Below are 19,266 nucleotides of genomic sequence, written 5' to 3'. Positions count from 1 at the left end.
AGGTAGTTGGGTGGGCTAATTTCAGATGGGCTGTGTACAGGTGCAGTGATCGGTAAGGTGCTCTGACAACTGATGCTTAAAGTTATTGAGGGAGATAAGAGTCTCCAGCTTCAGAGATTTTTGCAATTCGTTCCAGTCATTGGCAGCAGAGAACTGGAAGGAATGGCGGCCAAAGGAGGTGTTGGCTTTGGGAATGACCAGTGAGATATACCTGCTGGAGCGCAGACTACGGGTGGGTGCTGCTATGGTGACCAATGAGCTAAGATAAGGTGGGGATTTGCCTAGCAGTGATTTATAGATGGCCTGGAGCCAGTGGGTTTGACGACGAACATGTAGTGAGGACCAGCCAACAAGAGCGTACAGGTCACAGTGGTGGGTAGAGTATGGGGCTTTGGAGACAAAACGGATGGCACTGTGATAGACTACATCCAATTTGCTGAGTAGAGTGTTGGAGGCTATTTTGTAAATGACATCGCCGAAGTCAAGGATCGGTAGGATAGTCAGTTTTACGAGGGCATGTTTGGCAGCATGAGTGAAGGAGGCTTTGTTGCGAAATAGGAAGCCGATTCTAGATTTAACTTTGGATTGGAGATTCTTTATGTGAGTCTGGAAGTTGAGTTTACAGTCTAACCAGACACCTAGGTATTTGTAGTTGTCCACATACTCTAGGTCAGACCCGTCGAGAGTGGTGATTCTAGTCGGGTGGGCGGGTGCCAGCAGCGTTCGATTGAAAAGCATGCATTTAGTTTTACTAATGTTTAAGAGCGGTTGGAGGCTACTGAAGGATTGTTGTATGGCATTGAAGCTCGTTTGGAGGTTTGTTAACACAGTGTCCAATGAAGGGCCAGATGTATACAAAATGGTGTCGTCTGCGTAGAGGTGGATCTGAGAGTCACCAGCAGCAAGAGCGACATCATTGATATACACGGAGAAAAGTGTCGGCCCAAGAATTGAACCCTGTGGCACCCCCATAGAGACTGCCATAGGTCCAGACAACAGGCCCTCCGATTTGACACACTGAACTCTATCTGAGAAGTAGTTGGTGAACCAGGCGAGGCAGTCATTTGAGAAACCAAGGCTATTTAGTCTGCCAATAAGAATGCGGTGGTTGACAGAGTCAAAAGCCTTGGCCAGGTCGATGAAGACGGCTGCACAGTACTGTCTATTATCAATCGCGATTATAATATCGTTTAGGACCTTGAGCGTGGCTGAAGTGCACCCGTGACCAGCTCGGAAACCGGATTGCATAGCGGAGAAGGTACGGTGGTATTCGAAATGGTCGATGATCTGTTTGTTAACTTGGCTTTCGAATACTTTCGAAAGGCAGGGCAGGATGGATATAGGTCTGTAGCAATTTGGATCTAGAGTGTCACCCCCTTTGAAGAGGGGGATGACCGCGGCAGCTTTCCAATCTCTGGGGATCTCAGACGTTATGAAAGAGAGGTTGAACAGACTAGTAATAGGGGTAGCGACAATTTCGGCGGCTAGTTTTAGAAAGAAAGGGTCCAGATTGTCTACCAATATGTGCTCTTCTTTGCGAGGCATTGGAAAACCTCCCTAGTCTTTGTGGTTGAATATGTGTTTGAAATTCACTGCTCGACTGAGGGACCTTACAGATAATAGTTGAGGTAGTCATTCAAAATCATATTAAACACTATTATTGTACACAGAGTCCATGCAAGGGGTGTGAATACTTTCTGAAGGCACTGTATATGTATATGATGGTGTGTATAGACATTATGGACAATATATTAATAGAAAAGGTGTGTACAGCAGTAGTTATATAGGATGAGCCTTGACTAGAATACAGTATATACATATGAAGTGGGTAAAACAGTATGTAAACATTATTAAAGTGACCAGTTTTCAATGACTATGTACATAGGTCATCAGTCTCTAAGGTGCAGGATACTGGGCGGAGGCCGGCTGGTGACTATTTAACAGTCTGATAGAAGCAGTTTTTCAGTCTCTCAGTCCCAGCTTTGATGCACATGTGCTGTCTCCCAACCTCTAGATGGTAGCGTGGTGAACAAGCAGTGGCTCGGGTGGCTGAGGTCCTTGATGATCTTCTTTGTTTTCCTGTGACACTGGGTGCTATAGATATCCTGGAGGGCAGGCAGTGTGCCCCCGGTGATGCGTTGGGCTGACTGCACCGTCCACAACTTCAGGGCTCTCCAGAGGGTGGTGCAGTCAGCCCAACGCATCACCGTTGCCGTACCAGGCGGTGATTCAGCCCGACAGGATGCTCTCAATCTTGCATCTGTAGAAGTTTGTGAGGGGGCCAAGCCTTCTTCACCATACTGTCTGTGTGGATGGACCATTTCAGGTTGTCAGTGATGTGTACGCCGAGGAACTTGAAGCTTTTAACCCCCTTCCGTCAAAGTGGATGGGGGCGTGCTCCCTCTGCTGTGTCATGAAGTCCACAATCAGCTCCTTCGTTTTGTTGACGTTGATGGAGAGGTTATTTCCACTCCGCCACTGTTGTGTCGTCTGCAAACGTGATGATAGATTTGGAGGCGTGCGTGGCCACGCAGTCATGGGTGAACAGGGAGTACAGGAGGGGGCTGAGCACGCACCCTTGTGGGGCCCCCGTGTTGAGGATCAGTGTAGTGGAGGTGTTGTTGCCTACCTTCACCACCTGGGGTCGGCCCGTCAGGAAGTCCAGGACCCAGTTGCACAGGGTAGGGTTCAGACCCAGGGCCCCAAGCATAGTGATGAAGGCTGAACTGTAGTTGATGAACAGCATTCTTACATAGGTATTCCTCTTGTCCAGATGAGATAGGGCAGTGTGCAGTGCGATGGCGAAGCGTCATCCGGGGATCTGTTGGGGTGGTATGCAAATTGTAGTGGGTCTAGCGTGTCGGGTAAGGTGGAGGTGATATGATCCTTAACTAGCCTCTCAAAGCACTTCATGATGACAGAAGTGAGTGCTACGGGGCGATAGTCATTTAGCTTAGTTACATGTACCTTTCCTTTCTTGTGTACAGGAACAATGGTGGAAGCAAGTGGGGACACAGACTGGGGTAGGGAGACATTGAATATGTCCGTAAACACTCCAGCCAGTTGGTCTGCACATGCACTGAGGACGCGGCTAGGGATGCCGTCTGAGCCGGCAGCATTTGCGAGGGTTAACACGCTTAAATGTCTTATTCACGTCGGCCATGGAGAACGATAGCTTACAGTCCTCGTGAGCGGCACTGTGTTTTCCTCAAAGCTGGTGAAGAAGGTGTTTAGCTTGTCCGGGAGCAAGGCGTCGGTGTCCGCGATGTGGCTGGTTTTCCCTTTATAGTCTGTGATTGTCTGGAGTCCCTGCCACGTACATCTCGTGTCTGAGCCATTGAATTGCGACTCCACTTTGTCTCTGTACTGACATTTTGCCTGTTTGATTGCCTTACGGAGGGCATAGCTGGACTGTTTGTACTCGTCCATATTCCCAGTCACCTTGCCGTGTTTAAATGTGGTGGTTTGTGCTTTCTTTTTTTTGCCAGAATGCTGGCATCTATCCACATAGATGGCTTGGTGTACTGTGCATTGGGCAACCCTCAGGGTTTGAGTATGACACCCCAACCCAAAACATTGGGTCCTCCCAAACTCTAGCTCTACCACCATTTCTTGGTCCTGCACCACATGGTTTCACAAAGTGCCCTTTAGATTGAATATGATTGTCAATTTTAATGAATCATTCTCCTAATATTGACCACAGAGTATGAATGTATGTCTCAATTTCATTAAATCAACACAAAAGGTAAAATACGATTTGTATCAATAAAAGAGTGTGAGATAAGTATTAGTTAAAGTATTGTTGAAGTTGATTTATGAACCAGTATGTTGGAATTCAGTGTAATGTTCAAGTTACAACCTAATACAACCATGATTGTGGTATTAATAATTACAAATGAATAAATACAGTCAAGTAAAGGAGTCGATATAATAAACATGTCTGTTTGTTCAATCTTTGTTCAGAGATTGGATAGAAGTAAGATTCAACAATGACGCCTGCATGTTGATAACGCTTTACATTAAGCTGCTGAAATACCACATAGCTGAAATATCTACCCTTTTGATAACATCAGAGTAATTACCAATAACTGTACAGTAACTACACCTGTAACAAATATGGATCACAAATAAAAACAATTGAAATAGCTATAGACTAACTGCGTTGTATACGGGCAACTTAATGTAAAGTGTTTCCCAAATGTTTTTCATTGACACATAGAACCCAAAGTTAAACAGGTGTGCTATCAGTGACAAGCAGAGCTAAAATGTTCTGCAGTAAAGAAATTACACAAAATAAATTACACACTGTAGATGTCTGAGCCTTGTATATGGCTCTTCAGCACAAGCAAAATAACCATGTTGTAAAGTAATACAATTGTAAGGTTATATTACACTGTTTTATTTCTAATCAAACATTTTGCCAGAAACACAAAGAAATTGCTTTTAGAAACGTAGTTCTGCAGCAGAAATAAAGTGGTCTAAATATGTAAAAATGCTATGGGCCAGACAGTGGGCTTCACTTCAGAGACACATTGAAAGATTGAAGCCTGTCCTTCAAATTAGAAAAGTGAGCATGTTTCTCACTGGTTCCAATCCAAGTGCCAATGCCGTTTATCAAACTCCAGGCAGTGCTATGGTCAGATGACATGAAAATAGAGCTCTTTGGCCATGCACACCAGTCGTGGGTTTGGCATCGAAAAACAGAAGCATATGGAGAAAAGTACTTCATACCTACGATAAAGTACTTTGCGTGGTGCATCTTATGGGGCTATTTTGCTTCCACAGGTCCTGTGGCCCTTGTTAAGGTCAACGGCATCATGAACTTTACCATGTACCAGGACATTTTAGCCCAAATCCTGGTTGCCTCTGCCAGGAGGCTGACACTTGGCTGTACGTGGATCTTCCAGCAAGACAATTACCTCAAGCACACATCAAAATCCACAAGGAAATGGTTAATTGACCACAACATTTTCATAAAACATTTTAGAAAAACGCTCAGTGTCGTGCCAATAATTTTTACCCGTATCTTTTTTAGATTTTTGTATTACATGTTAAATAAAATCTCTTTCTCTGAGCAACTGTATTAGTATAAAATAATATAATTTACCAATTTTGTGGAGCATACACTATACTGTATCTCAGTATTTGTATTTATTTTAATAAAAATGATTTATTTTGCTCACCTTTATCAAGGGTGAAAATAATTATGGACCTGACTGTATGTTTACATTGCCTTAGTTATACTTTTAGTGAGACTCTACGCAATACCATCATTATATGATAAAACCCCTAACATGCCAGTAACTAGAGGGCCTACAAGGAACTTTCCACTGGGTGGCTATCCACTACACTTACTCTGGCCTGCGGCCTGTGGCATAACTAGACCACCTCATCCCCATGGCAACCTCTATATCCTCAGCTGACATACAGTAGCCTACACTCATGTCTAGCATACAAATTGGATTATGTAATTTATTATACATCTTGGATAACGTATCTTGGATAACGTATCTTGGATGACGTCTTTCTCTGAGACCAGGTTGCTTGTTGCACCAGTAACAACATAGGAGAATTATGGGGAGAATTTATGTTGGCAGTTAGGGGAACTAACAAGCTTAGGACATTTACATAAAAGGTTAGAACTAAAACAACAAAGGTTAGGTACATTTACATAGCAGGTCAGGTGAATTGGGTTAAGTTTAGAATAAGGGTTAGGGGAAGTTTTAGATAAAATGCTACAGTTGTCCCAGACGCGACTCGAACACGCAACCTTTGGATTCCTAGACGGTCACGGATTATGCCTACCCCGACCAAGCTCCCTACTTTCGTTTCTGTTTAAAGTAACTAGCTCATTAGGCCAGGCTGAATAATCTATAGGGCTTGCATCCAGAATTATTAATAAGAGTTATTTTGTCTTGACTATTACAATCGCCATGATTCTCGTATGTACACAATATAGAATAAATTAACTACAGTGAGTTTTTGTACATGCTTATATATTTCTGAAAACCCTAATGTAATGAAAGCTTTGTACATAAGGCATATAATATGTACAGACCTGGTCTAAATTAATCATTATCAAACATCTTCCTGTCAAATATTCACACTTTGGCAACATAACAAATAGTATATACAAAAAATACAAATACAAATATCATAGAATATATATGTTTATATGTATAGGTTTTAATCTTTGAAAAAAAAAACTAAATAATATTAATTTATATCTTCAAGAAAAAAACAATGTTATCAAAACATGCAATTGCAGAGCTTTCCAGTCCAGCCATTGTCATTTACCAGCTATCCTTGGGGGGCAAATTACCTGTTTAGGGCCAAAGCTGTCCTTGTTGGAGGGCTCCTCGTACCAGACCGTCCTTGTACTCAGGTTCTCCCCTTTTCTGCCTTGGCCCCGACCCCTGACCTTTGACCTGGGACCAGCTCACCTGGTCAGACAGCCATGAGGAGTAGAGACACCACAGTAAGCCTCACACAGCCCCTCTGGCCCTAGGTTTTCTCTCTCCCCTCTACACTTTGGACTCGCTCTCTATATTAGCAATGTCACCGTTCTTCTCTGTCTGCTCCTCCAGCCCCTCTTCCTGGGTGACCAGGGTAGTACTCTTCTTCTCGCGGCCCTCGGGCTCCAGTACCCCCTGCTGGCTGAGCTTGCTGGCCACGGACCAGGTGAAGGGCAGGCGGACGTGGCAATTCATCTCAGCCAGCTCTCTGGCGCTGCAGCTGGGGGTGTTGGTCTCGTGGATGTCGTGGAAGCTGTTGTAGTCTACCTCGTAAAAGCCATCCTCCAGGGTGAGCACCGGCATGAAGCGATAGCCCCACTTTATCTCGCTGGTCACATACGAACTCCTGGCCTGGCAAGTCATCCCTGTGGGGACAGAGAGTAGAGGGAACTTAGCCTCCTCTAGAGGTGGACAAAAAAACACTGTCTAGTTGTGGATATGACTAATTCAATGTCAGAGTCATTACAACATAATGACACAGGTGTACCAGCACTTTACGAGCAATAATGTTACATTATGTTATCATGTCATTGTTAGGTGTTAGCATCGGTGATCTCTGGCTAGGGCTGTGTGTGTTGAGAGTGAGTAAGTTATTAAATGTTGAAAACTGAGCATTCATTAATATATCCAGCACTATCCAGTCCACCTAACACTCAGGAAGGGTTGATGTTTTGAACATACTGTACAGAGACTATTAATAACTCTTAATTATGAACATAGCCACTAACCATTTGACTTTTGATGCAGCAGTACACTGTAAATGCACCCCAAGCACTTCGCTCGGATTTTATTGTCACATTGGAATGAATGGTGCTAATAGGCTCTGTGTGTAGGCTAAGTGAAGCAATCCTCTAATATATTTCTCAAGGAAAACAGCCTTCTCACTACTTAAATTAATAATTTGTTGGGTCAAATATAATGACATGTTAATAATTACTCTAGAAAGTGTCTGAATTCCTTGCCTCTTTCCAACAGAAATCTAAATTCTTAGAGAAGGGAATTAGAGACATTTCAAGTTGACCGCTAAAAATAGTTTTCCATGTGTTTTAGAAGGAGAACTGTTTTAGAAGGGGAACTTCTAAAACAATAGACGAAAGACTTTAAACAGTAATTCTTACACAAGACGAAGAGCCTATAATCATTAACCTCGTTTTACCTACAGCTGTGCGCTGTCTTTTTTCTGATCCGTCAGGTTTCGTAAGACATCCTAATAAGAAACCGTTAAACTGACACTGAATGACAAGCAATGTCCCAAGACAGTTGTCATGGCTAATCAGCCCCTTTGACACGTGCAATGCTGCAGGGCATTGAAATGGCACAATTATTGAGATTTAAAAAGTGGAGGGCGGTCAACAGGGGATTCGTAATGAACATGTGATTAAAAAATAATTGGTGCTTTGGAGCGAATCCATCAACAGGATATTGAGTAAAGCAAAGAGATGGTATAAAGGACTATATCAAGGTGTGTGTGTGTGTGTGTGTGTCTGTTTCATGGTGGGGGAGGGAGGACTGGTACATCTAGTACTGCAGTTTCATTTGGCTGATACTCCTGAAAATGTGCAGCTCCATGGATGCTGAAGAAGACCTGCTGCTATGAGGTCTAACACATAGGTCTCTAAAACTATGACCAAGCCAAAAAGAGTGTGAATTTACAGAAAATTTAAAATAAGTGATATAATTATCCTGCTTGGAAAGAAACCATTACAAACTGTTGTTTTCTTTCATGTCATACCCTAAATGACACAAGCAGCTAGAGCTTTTCTTCTACTTCCATTCCTCACAGTGCAACATAGGCATTTCACTGGCTACAACAGTTTAATAATGTTTTCATTGAAGACATGCAAGGGGTGGAATTGCATATACATATAAACTGGTTGGGAATGCTCAACCGCCCAATATAGAGACAAATTCAATGGAGAACAGCAATTTGTTGTGTACTCAGACCCATCAATTACTCAACTTCAGAAAGCCCCCTCCTGATCCTGACACTACCAATCACTGTGTTTTTACACAACTTCCCCTGCCTAGTTTAGTTCAGGCAGGGGATTGGGCTACGGAGGATGTGAAGCCTTGAGATGGGGGGCTAAAACTGAGACATCATAATATAAAGATGGCTCACAGTGCAGGCCATAGGTACCTCAGTGGCTGATTACTCTCTCACAGCTGAGAGGCCCCTGAGCGAGACATGGGAGAAAAAAACTGACATGCTCAAACGCAATAATTTCAACAACAGCAACAGCCCTAAGGTAAGTGGAGAGAAATGAAGGCAGACACCTACACACAGTCCTAGCCGAGCACATACAGTGCCATGAAAAAGTATTTGCCCCCTTTCTGATTTTCTCTATTTTTGCATATTTTGGATACTGAATGTTATCAGATCTTCAACCAAAACCTAATATTAAATAAAGGGAACCTGAGTTTACAAATAACCCAAAAAATGGATACCTATTTTATTTATTTAATTAACAACGTTATGCAACACCAAATTCCCCTGTGTGAAAAAGTAACTGCCCCTTACACTCAATAACTGGTTGTGCAACCTTTAGCTGCAATGACAGCAACCAAATGCTTCCTGTAGTTGTTGATCAGCCTCTCACATCGCTGTGGAGGAATTTTGGCCCACTCTTGCATGCATAACTGCTTTAACTCAGCGACATTTGTGGGTTTTCAAGCATGAACTGCTCGTTTCAAGTCCTGCCACAACATCTCAATTGGGATTAGGTCTGGACTTTGACTAGGCAAATCCAAAACTTCAAATGTTTTGCTTTTTAGCCATTTTCATGTAGACTTGATTGTTTGTTTTGGATCATTGTCTTGCTGCATGACCCAGCTGCGCTTCAGCTTCAGCTCACAGACGGATGGCCTTACATTCATCTGTAGAATTCTCTGATACAGAGCAGAATTCATGGTTTCTTCTATTAAGACAAGTCGACCAGGTCCTGAGGCAGCAAAGCATCCCCAAACCATCACACTACCACCACCATGCTTGACTGTTGGTATGAGGCTCTTACTGTGGAATGCAGTGTTTGGTTTTCGCCAGGCATAATAGGACCCATGTCCTCCAAAACGTTGACTCAAGTTTGCCAAAAAGCACCGGGAAGCACCTGGATGATCATCAAGACTCTTGGAAGAATGTTCTATGGACAGATTATTCAAAAGTATAACTCATCGCATAAACAACTAGTTGGCCTGCTTCCATATGGAGAGTGTTATTCCCAGAAACACAATGTGCTATTGTGCATGCGGGTGAATGACAAACCTGGAACATGAATGTCTGGCGGGCACATAACCACACAGACTGCTCATCCTGCTGTGGATACGTGTGTATGTGTTTGTGTTGCGTACTGTACACTAACAGCCGTGAAAATGGCCACAAGCTGCCTTCCACAACCTTGCGACCCCTCCCCTCTCACCCGGAACGTCCTCCTTTACGTCACTGCTGCTCCGGCCTGTACAGGCCCCTGGGTTGAATGACAAGGCACCGCTTCGACTGTCCGTCTACAATTACTTCAGCCGGGCATGCTATACAGGCCACTGCCACAATAACACACAGTGAATTGTACACTAGAAAAACTATTAAACTTTGAGTCTGGCCTCACAAAGTTCACATCTCACCTCTTTTTCCATAGCATAGTATAGTAGTACCTTCGAAATAGGGGGGGAGGGAGTGAATTGATGGTTTCAAATGTCACCTGTGGTACCACCTGTCCATGTTGGTAAATTGGGCCTTGTATGTAGTCTACACAATATCAGCTACTCGCCTTCAACTTTCCTAAAACAATGACTGCCCTCGAATCTCCCATTCCTCTCAAACATTTTAGAAAGAGCTGTTGCGCAGCAACTCACTGCCTTCCTGAAGACAAATAATGTATACGAAACACTCCAGTCTGGTTTCATAGTACTGAGACTGCACTCGTGAAGGTGGTAAATTACCTTTTAATGGCATCAGACCAAGGCTGTGCATCTGTCCTCGTGCGCCTAGACCTTAGTGCCGCTTTTGACACCATCGATCACCACATTCTTTTGGAGAGATTGGAAACCCTAATTGGTCTACATGGACAGGTTCTTGCCTGGTTTAGATCTTATCTGTCCGAAAGATATCAGTTCATCTCTGTGGATGGTTGTCCTCTGACAAATCAATGGTAAGTTTCGGTGTTCCTCAAGGTTCCGTTTTAGGACCACTATTGTTTTTACTATATATTCTACCTCTTGGTGATGTCATTTGGAAACACAATAGGGCAGCGCACAATTGGCCCAGCGTCGTCCAGGGTAGGGGAGGGAATGGCCGGCAGGGATGTAGCTCAGTTGGTAGAGCATGGAGTTTGCAACGCCAGGGTTGTGGGTTCGATTCCCACGGGGGGCCAGTATGAAAAATAAAATAAAAAATGTATGCACTCACTAACTGTAAGTCTCTCTGGATAAGAGCGTCTGCTAAATGACTAAAATGTAAATGTGAAAAACAATGTCAACTTTCACTGCTATGCAGTGAAACATGGTGAAGCCCCAATAGAATATTTCAAGGGCAGCTTTTTTCATCTTCGTAACATTGCAAAAATCCTAAATGTTTTTTCAAGAAATTATGCAGAAAAGCTCATCCATGCTTTTGTCACTTGTAGATTAGACTACCGCAAAGCAATACGCTCTGGCTACCCGGATAAAGCACTAAATAAACTTCAGTTAGTGCTAAATACGGCTGCTAGAATCTTGACTAGAACCCCAAAATTGTACCATATTACTCCAATGCTAGCCTCGCTATACCTGCTTCCTATTAAGGCTAGGACTGATTTCAAGGTTTTATTGCTAACCTACAAAGCATCACATGGACTTGCTCCTACCTACAGTGGCTTGAGAAAGTATTCACCCCCCTTGGCATTTTTCCTATTTTGTTGCCTTACAACCTGGAATTATTTTTGGGGGGTTTGTATCATTTGATTTGCACAACATGCCTACCACTTTTTTTAAACAAACAAGAAAAAGAATTATAAATGAAAACTTGAGCGTGCATAACTATTCAACCCCCCAAAGTTAATACTTTGTAGAGCCACCTTTTGCAGCAATTACAGCTGCAAGTCTCTTGGGGTATGTCTCTATAAGCTTGGCACATCTAGCCACTGGGAATTTTGCCCATTCTTCAAGGCAAAACTGCTCCAGCTCAGTCAAGTTGGATGGGTTCCGCTGGTGTACAGCAATCTTTAAGTCATACCACAGATTCTCAATTGGATTGAGGTCTGGGCTTTGACTAGGCCATTCCAAGACATTTAAATGTTTCCCCTTAAACCACTCGAGTGTTGCTTTAGCAGTATGCTTAGGGTCATTGTCCTGCTGGAAAGTGAACCTCCGTCCCAGTCTCAAATCTCTGGAAGACTGAAACAGGTTTCCCTCAAGAATTTCCCTGTATTTAGACCAGTTTCCCAGTCCCTGCCGATGAAAAACATCCCCACAGCATGGTGCTGCCACCACCATGCTTCACTGTGGGGATGGTGTTCTCGGGGTGATGAGTGGTGTTGGGTTTGCGCCAGACATAGCGTTTTCCTTGATGGCCAAAAAGCTCAATTTTAGTCTCATCTGACCAGAGTACCTTCTTCCTTATGTTTGGTGAGTCTCCCACATGCCTTTTGGCGAACACCAAGCTTATTCTTTTCTATAAGCAATGGCTTTTTTCTGGCCACTTTTCCGTAAAGCCCAGTTCTGTGGAGTGTACGGCTTAAAGTGGTCCTATGGACAGATACTCCAATCTCCACTGTGGAGCTTTGCAGCTCCTTCAGGGTTATCTTTGGTCTCTTTGTTGCCTCTCTGATTAATGCCCTCCTTGCCTGGTCCGTGGGTTTTGGTGGGCAGCCCTCTCTTGGCAGGTTTGTTGTGGTGCCATATTCTTTCAATTTTTTTATAATGGATTTAATGGTGCTCCGTGGGATGTTCAAAGTTTCTGATATTTTTTTATAACCCAACCCTGATCTGTACTTCTCCACAACTTTGTCCCTGAACTGTTTGGAGAACTCCTTGGTCTTCATGGTGCCGCTTGCTTGGTGGTGCCCCTTGCTTAGTGGTGTTGCAGACTCTGGGGCCTTTCAAAACAGGTGTATATATACTGAGATCATGTGACAGATCATGTGACACTTAGATTGCACACAGGTGGACTTTATTTAACGAATTATGTGATTTCTGAAGGTAATTGGTTGCACCAGATCTTATTCAGGGGCTTCATAGCAAAGGGGGTGAATACTGTACATATGCACGCACCACTTTTCCGTTATTAATTTTTTTGAATTTTTTGAAACAAGTTCTTTTTTTCATTTCACTTCACCACTTTGGACTATTTTGTGTATGTCCATTACCTGAAATCCAAATAAAAATCCATTTAAATTACAGGTTGTAATGCAACCAAATAGGAAAAACGGCAAGGGGGATGAATATTTTTACAAGGCACTGTATCTTTCTGATTTTGTCCTGCCGTACATACCTACACGTACGCTACGTTCACAAGACGCAGGCCTCCTTATTGTGCCTAGAATTTCTAAACAAACAGCTGGAGGCAGGGCTTTCTCCTCTAGAGATCAATTTTTATGGAATGGACTGCCTATCCATGTGAGAGACGCAGACTCGGTCTCAATCTTTAAGTCTTTACTGAAGACTCATCTCTTCAGTAGGTCCTATGATTGAGTGTAGTCTGGCCCAGGGGTGCAAAGGTGAACGGCAAGACACTGGAGTGACGAACCGCCCTTGCTGTCTCTGCCTGGCCGGCTCTGCCTGGCCTGGCCGGCTGCCTGGCCTGGCCGGCTGCCTGGCCTGGCCGGCTGCCTGGCCTGGCCGGCTGCCTGGCCTGGCCGGCTGCCTGGCCGGCTGCCTGGCCGGCTGCCTGGCCGGCTGCCTGGCCGGCTGCCTGGCCGGCTGCCTGGCTGGCTCTCTCCACTGGGATTCTCTGCCTCTGACCCTATTACGGGGGCTGAGTCACTGGCTTACTAGTTCTCTTCCATGCCGTCCCTAGGAGGGATGTGGCACGTTGTGCCTGGCTTTTTTTGCTATACTCAACTTGAGTGGGTTGAGTCACTGACGTGACCTTTCTGTCCGATTTTGCGCCCCCCTCGTGCTCGTGCGGTGGAGCTGATCTTCGTGGCCTATAGTCAGCCTTGTCTCAGGGTAGTAAGTTGGTGGTCTGTTGAGATCCCTCTAGTGGTGTTGGGGCTGTGCTTTGGCAAAGTGGGTGGGGCTATATCCTGCCTGGTTGTCCCTGTCCGGGGGTATCGTCTGACAGGGCCACGCTCTCCCCTGCCCCCCCATCTCAGTTCCAGAATTTATGCTGCAATAGTCTATCTGGTGAGATTCTCCTGTCTTTATCTGGTGTCCTGTGTGAACTTAAGTATGCTCCCTCTAATTCTACAATCTCTCTCTCTCTCTCTCTCTCTCATGCTCTCTCTCTCATGCTCTCTCTCTCCCCTCCTGGAGTACCTGAGCGCTAGGACCAGGTCTCAGGACTACCTGGCCTGATGACTCCTGGATGTCCCCGTCCCCAGTCCACCGGTTCGTGCTGCTGATCCAGTTTCTGCTGTTTTGCCTGTGGCTATGGAACCCTGACCTGTTCACCAGTCGTGCTACCTTGTCGTGCTGCTGCTCCAGTTTCAACTGTTCTGCCTGCAGCTATGGAACTCTGGCCTGTTCACTGGACGTACTACCTTTTCCCGGACCTGCTGTTTTTGACCCTCTCCCTTCCTCTCCCCCTCTCAAATCAAATCAAATCAAATCATATTTTATTTGTCACATACACGTGTTTAGCAGATGTTATTGCGGATGTAGCGATATGCTTGTGCTTCTAGCTGCGACAGTGCAGTAATATCTAACAAGTAAAATCCAACAATTTCACAACATATACCCAATACACACAAATCTAGTAAGGAATGGAATTTAAGAATATATACATATATGGACAAGCAATGACAGAGCGGCATGGACTAAGATACAGTAGAATATTATGGAATAGAATACAGTATATACAGTGAGGGAAAAAAAGTATTTGATCTCCTGCTGATTTTGTACGTTTGCCCACTGACAAAGAAATGATCAGTCTATAATTTGAATGGTAGGTTTATTTGAACAGTGAGAGACAGAATAACAACAAAAAAATCCAGAAAAACGCATGTCGAAAATGTTATAAATTGATTTGCATTTTAATGAGGGAAATAAGTATTTGACCCCCTCTCAATCAGAATGATTTCTGGCTCCCAGGTGTCTTTTATACAGGTAACGAGCTGAGATTAGGAGCACACTCTTAAAGGGAGTGCTCCTAATCTCAGCTTGTTACCTGTATAAAAGACACCTGTCCACAGAAGCAATCAATCAATCCGATTCCAAACTCTCCACCATGGCCAAGACCAAAGAGCTCTCCAAGGATGTCAGGGACAAGATTGTAGACCTACACAAGGCTGGAATGGGCTACAAGACCATCGCCAAGCAGCTTGGTGAGAAGGTGACAACAGTTGGTGCGATTATTCGCAAATGGAAGAAACACAAAAGAACTGTCAATCTCCCTCGGCCTGGGGCTCCATGCAAGATCTCACCTCGTGGAGTTGCAATGATCATGAGAACGGTGAGGAATCAGCCCAGAACTACACGGGAGGATCTTGTCAATGATCTCAAGGCAGCTGGGACCATAGTCACCAAGAAAACAATTGGTAACACACTACGCCGTGAAGGACTGAAATCCTGCAGCGCCTGCAAGGTCCCCCTGCTCAAGAAAGCACATATACAGGCCCATCTGAAATTTGCCAATGAACATCTGAATGATTCAGAGGAGAACTGGGTGAAAGTGTTGTGGTCAGATGAGACCAAAATCGAGCTCTTTGGCATCAACTCAACTCGCCATGTTTGGAGGAGGAGGAATGCTGCCTATGACCCCAAGAACACCATCCCCACCGTCAAACATGGAGGTAGAAACATTATGCTTTGGGGGTGTTTTTCTGCTAAGGGAACAGGACAACTTCACCACATCAAAGGGACGATGGACGGGGCCATGTACCGTCAAATCTTGGGTGAGAACCTCCTTCCCTCAGCCAGGGCATTGAAAATGGGTCATGGATGGGTATTCCAGCATGACAATGACCCAAAACACACGGCCAAGGCAACAAAGGAGTGGCTCAAGAAGAAGCACATTAAGGTCCTGGAGTGGCCTAGCCAGTCTCCAGACCTTAATCCCATAGAAAATCTGTGGAGGAAGCTGAAGGTTCGAGTTGCCAAACGTCAGCCTCGAAACCTTAATGACCTGGAGAAGATCTGCAAAGAGGAGTGGAACAAAATCCCTTCTGAGATGTGTGCAAACCTGGTGGCCAACTACAAGAAACTTCTGACCTCTGTGATTGCCAACAAGGGTTTTGCCACCAAGTACTAAGTCATGTTTTGCAGAGGGGTCAAATACTTATTTCCCTCATTAAAATTCAAATCAATTTATAACATTTTTGACATGCGTTTTTCAGGATTTTTTTGTTGTTAATCTGTCTCTCACTGTTCAAATAAACCTACCATTAAAATTATAGACTGATCATGTCTTTGTCAGTGGGCAAACGTACAAAATCAGCAGGGGATCAAATACTTTTTTCCCTCACTGTACATATGATATGAGTAGTGCAAGATATGTAAACATTATTAAAGTGACTAGTGTTCCATTTCTTAAAGTGGCCAGTGATTTCAATAGGCAGCAGCAGCCTCTAATGTGCTAGTGATGGCTTTTAACAGTCTGATGGCCTTGAGGTAGAAGCTGTTTTTCATTCTCTCGGTCCCAGCTTTGATGAACCTTTACTGACCTCGCCTTCTGGATGATAGCAGGGTGAACAGGCTGTGGCTCGGGTGGTTGATGTCCTTGATGATCTTTTTGGCTTTCCTGTGACATCGGGTGCTGTATGTGTTTTGGAGGGCGGGTAGTTTGCCCCCGGTAATGCGTTCGGCAGACCGCACCACCCTGTGGAGAGCCCAGCAGTTGCGGGTGGTGCAGTTGCCGTACCAGGCGGTGATACAGCCCGACAGGATGCTCTCAATTGTGCATCTGTAAAAGTTTGTGAGGGTTTTAGGTGCCAAGCCAAATTTATTCAGCCTCCTGAGGTTGAAGAGGCTCTGTTGTGCCTTCTTCACCACACTGTCTGTGTGGGTGGACCATTTCAGTTTGTCAGTGATGTGTACGCCAAGGAACATGAAGCTTTCCACCTTCTCCACTGCGGTCCAGTCGATGTGTATAGGGGGGCGCACCCTCTGCTGTTTCCTGAAGTCCACGATCATCTCCTTTGTTTTGTTGACGTTGAGTGAGAGGTTATTTTCCTGGCACCACACTCCCAGAGCCCTCACCTCCTCCCTGTAGGTGGTCTCGTCATTGTTGGTAATCAAGCCTACTACTGTTGTGTCGTCTGCAAACTTGATGATTAAGTTGGAGGCGTGCTTGGCCACACAGTCATGGGTGAACAGGGAGTACAGGAGCGGGCTGAGCATGCACCCTTGTGGGGCCCCAGTGTTGAGGATCAGCGAAGTGGAGATGTTGTTTCCTATCTTCACCACCATGGGGCGGCCCGTCAAGAAGTCCAGCACCCAGTTGCACAGGGCGGGGTTCAGACCCAGGACCTCGAGCTTAATGATGAGCTTGGAGGGTACTATGGTGTTGAATGCTGAGCTATAGTCAATGAACAGCATTCTTACATAGGTATTCATTTTGTCCAGATGGGATAGGGCAGTGTGCAGTGTGATGGCGATTGCATCATCTGTGGATCTATTGGGGCGGTAAGCAAATTGAAGTGGGTCTAGGGTGATAGGTAAGGTAGAGGTGATATGAGCCTTGACTAGTCTCTCAAAGCACTTCATGATGACAGAGGTGAGTGCTACAGGGCGATAGTCATTTAGTTCAGTTACCTTTGCTTTCTTGAGTACAGGAACAATGGTGGCCATCTTGAAGCATGTGGGAACAGCAGACTGGGAAAGGGAGAGATTGAATATGTCCGTAAACACACCAGCCAGCTGGTCTGCGCATGTTCTGAGGACGCGGCTAGGGATGCTGTCTGGGTTGGCAGCCTTGTCAACCCAGATGTCTTACTCACGTCGGCCACGGAGAAGGAGAGGCCACAGTCCATGGTAGTGGGCCTCATCGGTGGCACTGTGTTATCCTCAAAGCGGGCGAAGAAGATGTTTAGCTTGTCTGGAAGCGAGACGTCGGTGTCGGCGACGTGGCTGGTTTTCTTTTTGTAATCCGTGATTGTCTGTACACCCTGCCACTTACGTCTCGTGTCTGAGCCGTTGAATTGCGACTCCACTTTGTCTCTATACTGATGTTTTGCCAGTTTAATTGCCTTGCGGAGTGAGTAGCTACACTGTTTGTATTCTGCCATATTCCCAGTCACCTTGCCGTGGTTAAATGCGGTGGTTCGCGCTTTCAGTTTTGCGCGAATGCTGCCATCTATCCATGGTTTCTGGTTAGGGTAGGTTTTAATAGTCACAGTGGGCACAACATCACCTATACACTTCCTGATAAACTCAGTCACCGTTTCAGTTTATTCGTCTAAATTATTTTCACAAGCAACCCGGAACATATCCCAGTCTGCGTGATCAAAACAATCCTGAAGCGTGGATTCCGATTGGTCAGACTAGCGTTGAATAGTCCTTAGCATGGGTACTTCCTGTTTGAGTTTCTGCCTATAGGAAGGGAGGAGCAAAATAGAGTCGTGGTCAGATTTGCCAAAAGGAGGGTGGGGAGGGCCTTATAACCATCCCGGAAGTTCGAATAGCAATGGTCGAGGATTTTAGCAGTGTGAGTACAACAGTTGATAGAACTTCGGCAGCCTAGTCCTCAAATTTGCTTTGTTAAAATCCCCGGCTACAATAAATGCAGCCTCAGGATATGTGGTTTCCAGTTTGCATAAAGTCCAGTGAAGTTCTTTGAGGGCCGTTGTGGTATCGGCTTGAGGGGGGACATACACGGCTGTGACTATAACCGAAGAAAATTATCTTGGGAGATAGTAGGGTCGGCATTTGATTGTGAGGTATTCTAGGTCGGCTGAACAAAAGGACTTGAGTTCCTGTATGTTACTACAATTACACCATGAGTCGTTAATCATGAAACACACACCTCCGCACTTCTGCCTCCCGGAGAGATATTTATTCCTGTCTGTGCGACGAACTGAGAACCCATCTGGCTGGACTGATTTCAACAGAATATCCCCAGAGAGCCATGTTTCCGTGAAACAAAGTATGTTACAGGCCTTGATGTCTCTCTGGAAAAAAATCCTTGCCTGGAGCTCGTTGACCTTGTTAACCAGAGACTGAACATTAGCGAGTAGTATACTTGGAAGCGGTGGGTGGTGTGCGCACCTCCTAAGTCGGACCAGAGTGCCTCTCCTCCGCCGGCGATGTTTTGGGTCAGCCGCTGGAATCAGTTCAATTGCCCTGGGGAGGATCTGCTTCGGGAAAGTCGTATTCCTGGTCGTAATGCTGGTGAGTGTCACGTTCGTCGGTAAGAGAGGAGGACCAAGGCGCAGCGTTGCAGGCAAACATACTCTTTATTTAGCGATACACGACCAAAACAACAAAACGATAACGTGACAGTTCACGGTCTAACACAAACCAACTAGAAACAAGATCCCACAACTACTGTGGGAAAACAGCCTGTTTAAATGTGGTTCCCAATCAGAGACAACCAGCCACAGCTGACACTCGTTGCCTCTGATTGAGAACCACACTGGCCAACATAGAAATGAAACACCTAGAACTACAACACAGAAATCTACAC

At 45.0% G+C, this 19,266-nt stretch overlaps 1 protein-coding gene across 1 annotated transcript in view; it reads right to left on the bottom strand.

The window, feature by feature from the left end:
- Positions 1–4,923: 4,923 nt before the first annotated feature.
- Positions 4,924–19,266, bottom strand: part of LOC121551155 (G protein-activated inward rectifier potassium channel 2) — a 122,366-nt gene continuing 108,023 nt past the window's right edge. The window contains exon 3 of the mRNA XM_041863706.2: positions 4,924–6,880. Coding sequence (XP_041719640.1) covers positions 6,525–6,880 — 356 coding nt within the window. The 3' untranslated portion in view covers positions 4,924–6,524. The remainder of the gene's footprint in view (positions 6,881–19,266) is intronic.

This window comes from Coregonus clupeaformis, chromosome 35 (genome assembly GCF_020615455.1).
Source record: "Coregonus clupeaformis isolate EN_2021a chromosome 35, ASM2061545v1, whole genome shotgun sequence".
NCBI classification, from domain to species: domain Eukaryota; kingdom Metazoa; phylum Chordata; class Actinopteri; order Salmoniformes; family Salmonidae; genus Coregonus; species Coregonus clupeaformis.
Note: the sequence above shows the minus strand (reverse complement) of the source record. Positions and strands in the feature narration are given on the sequence as shown.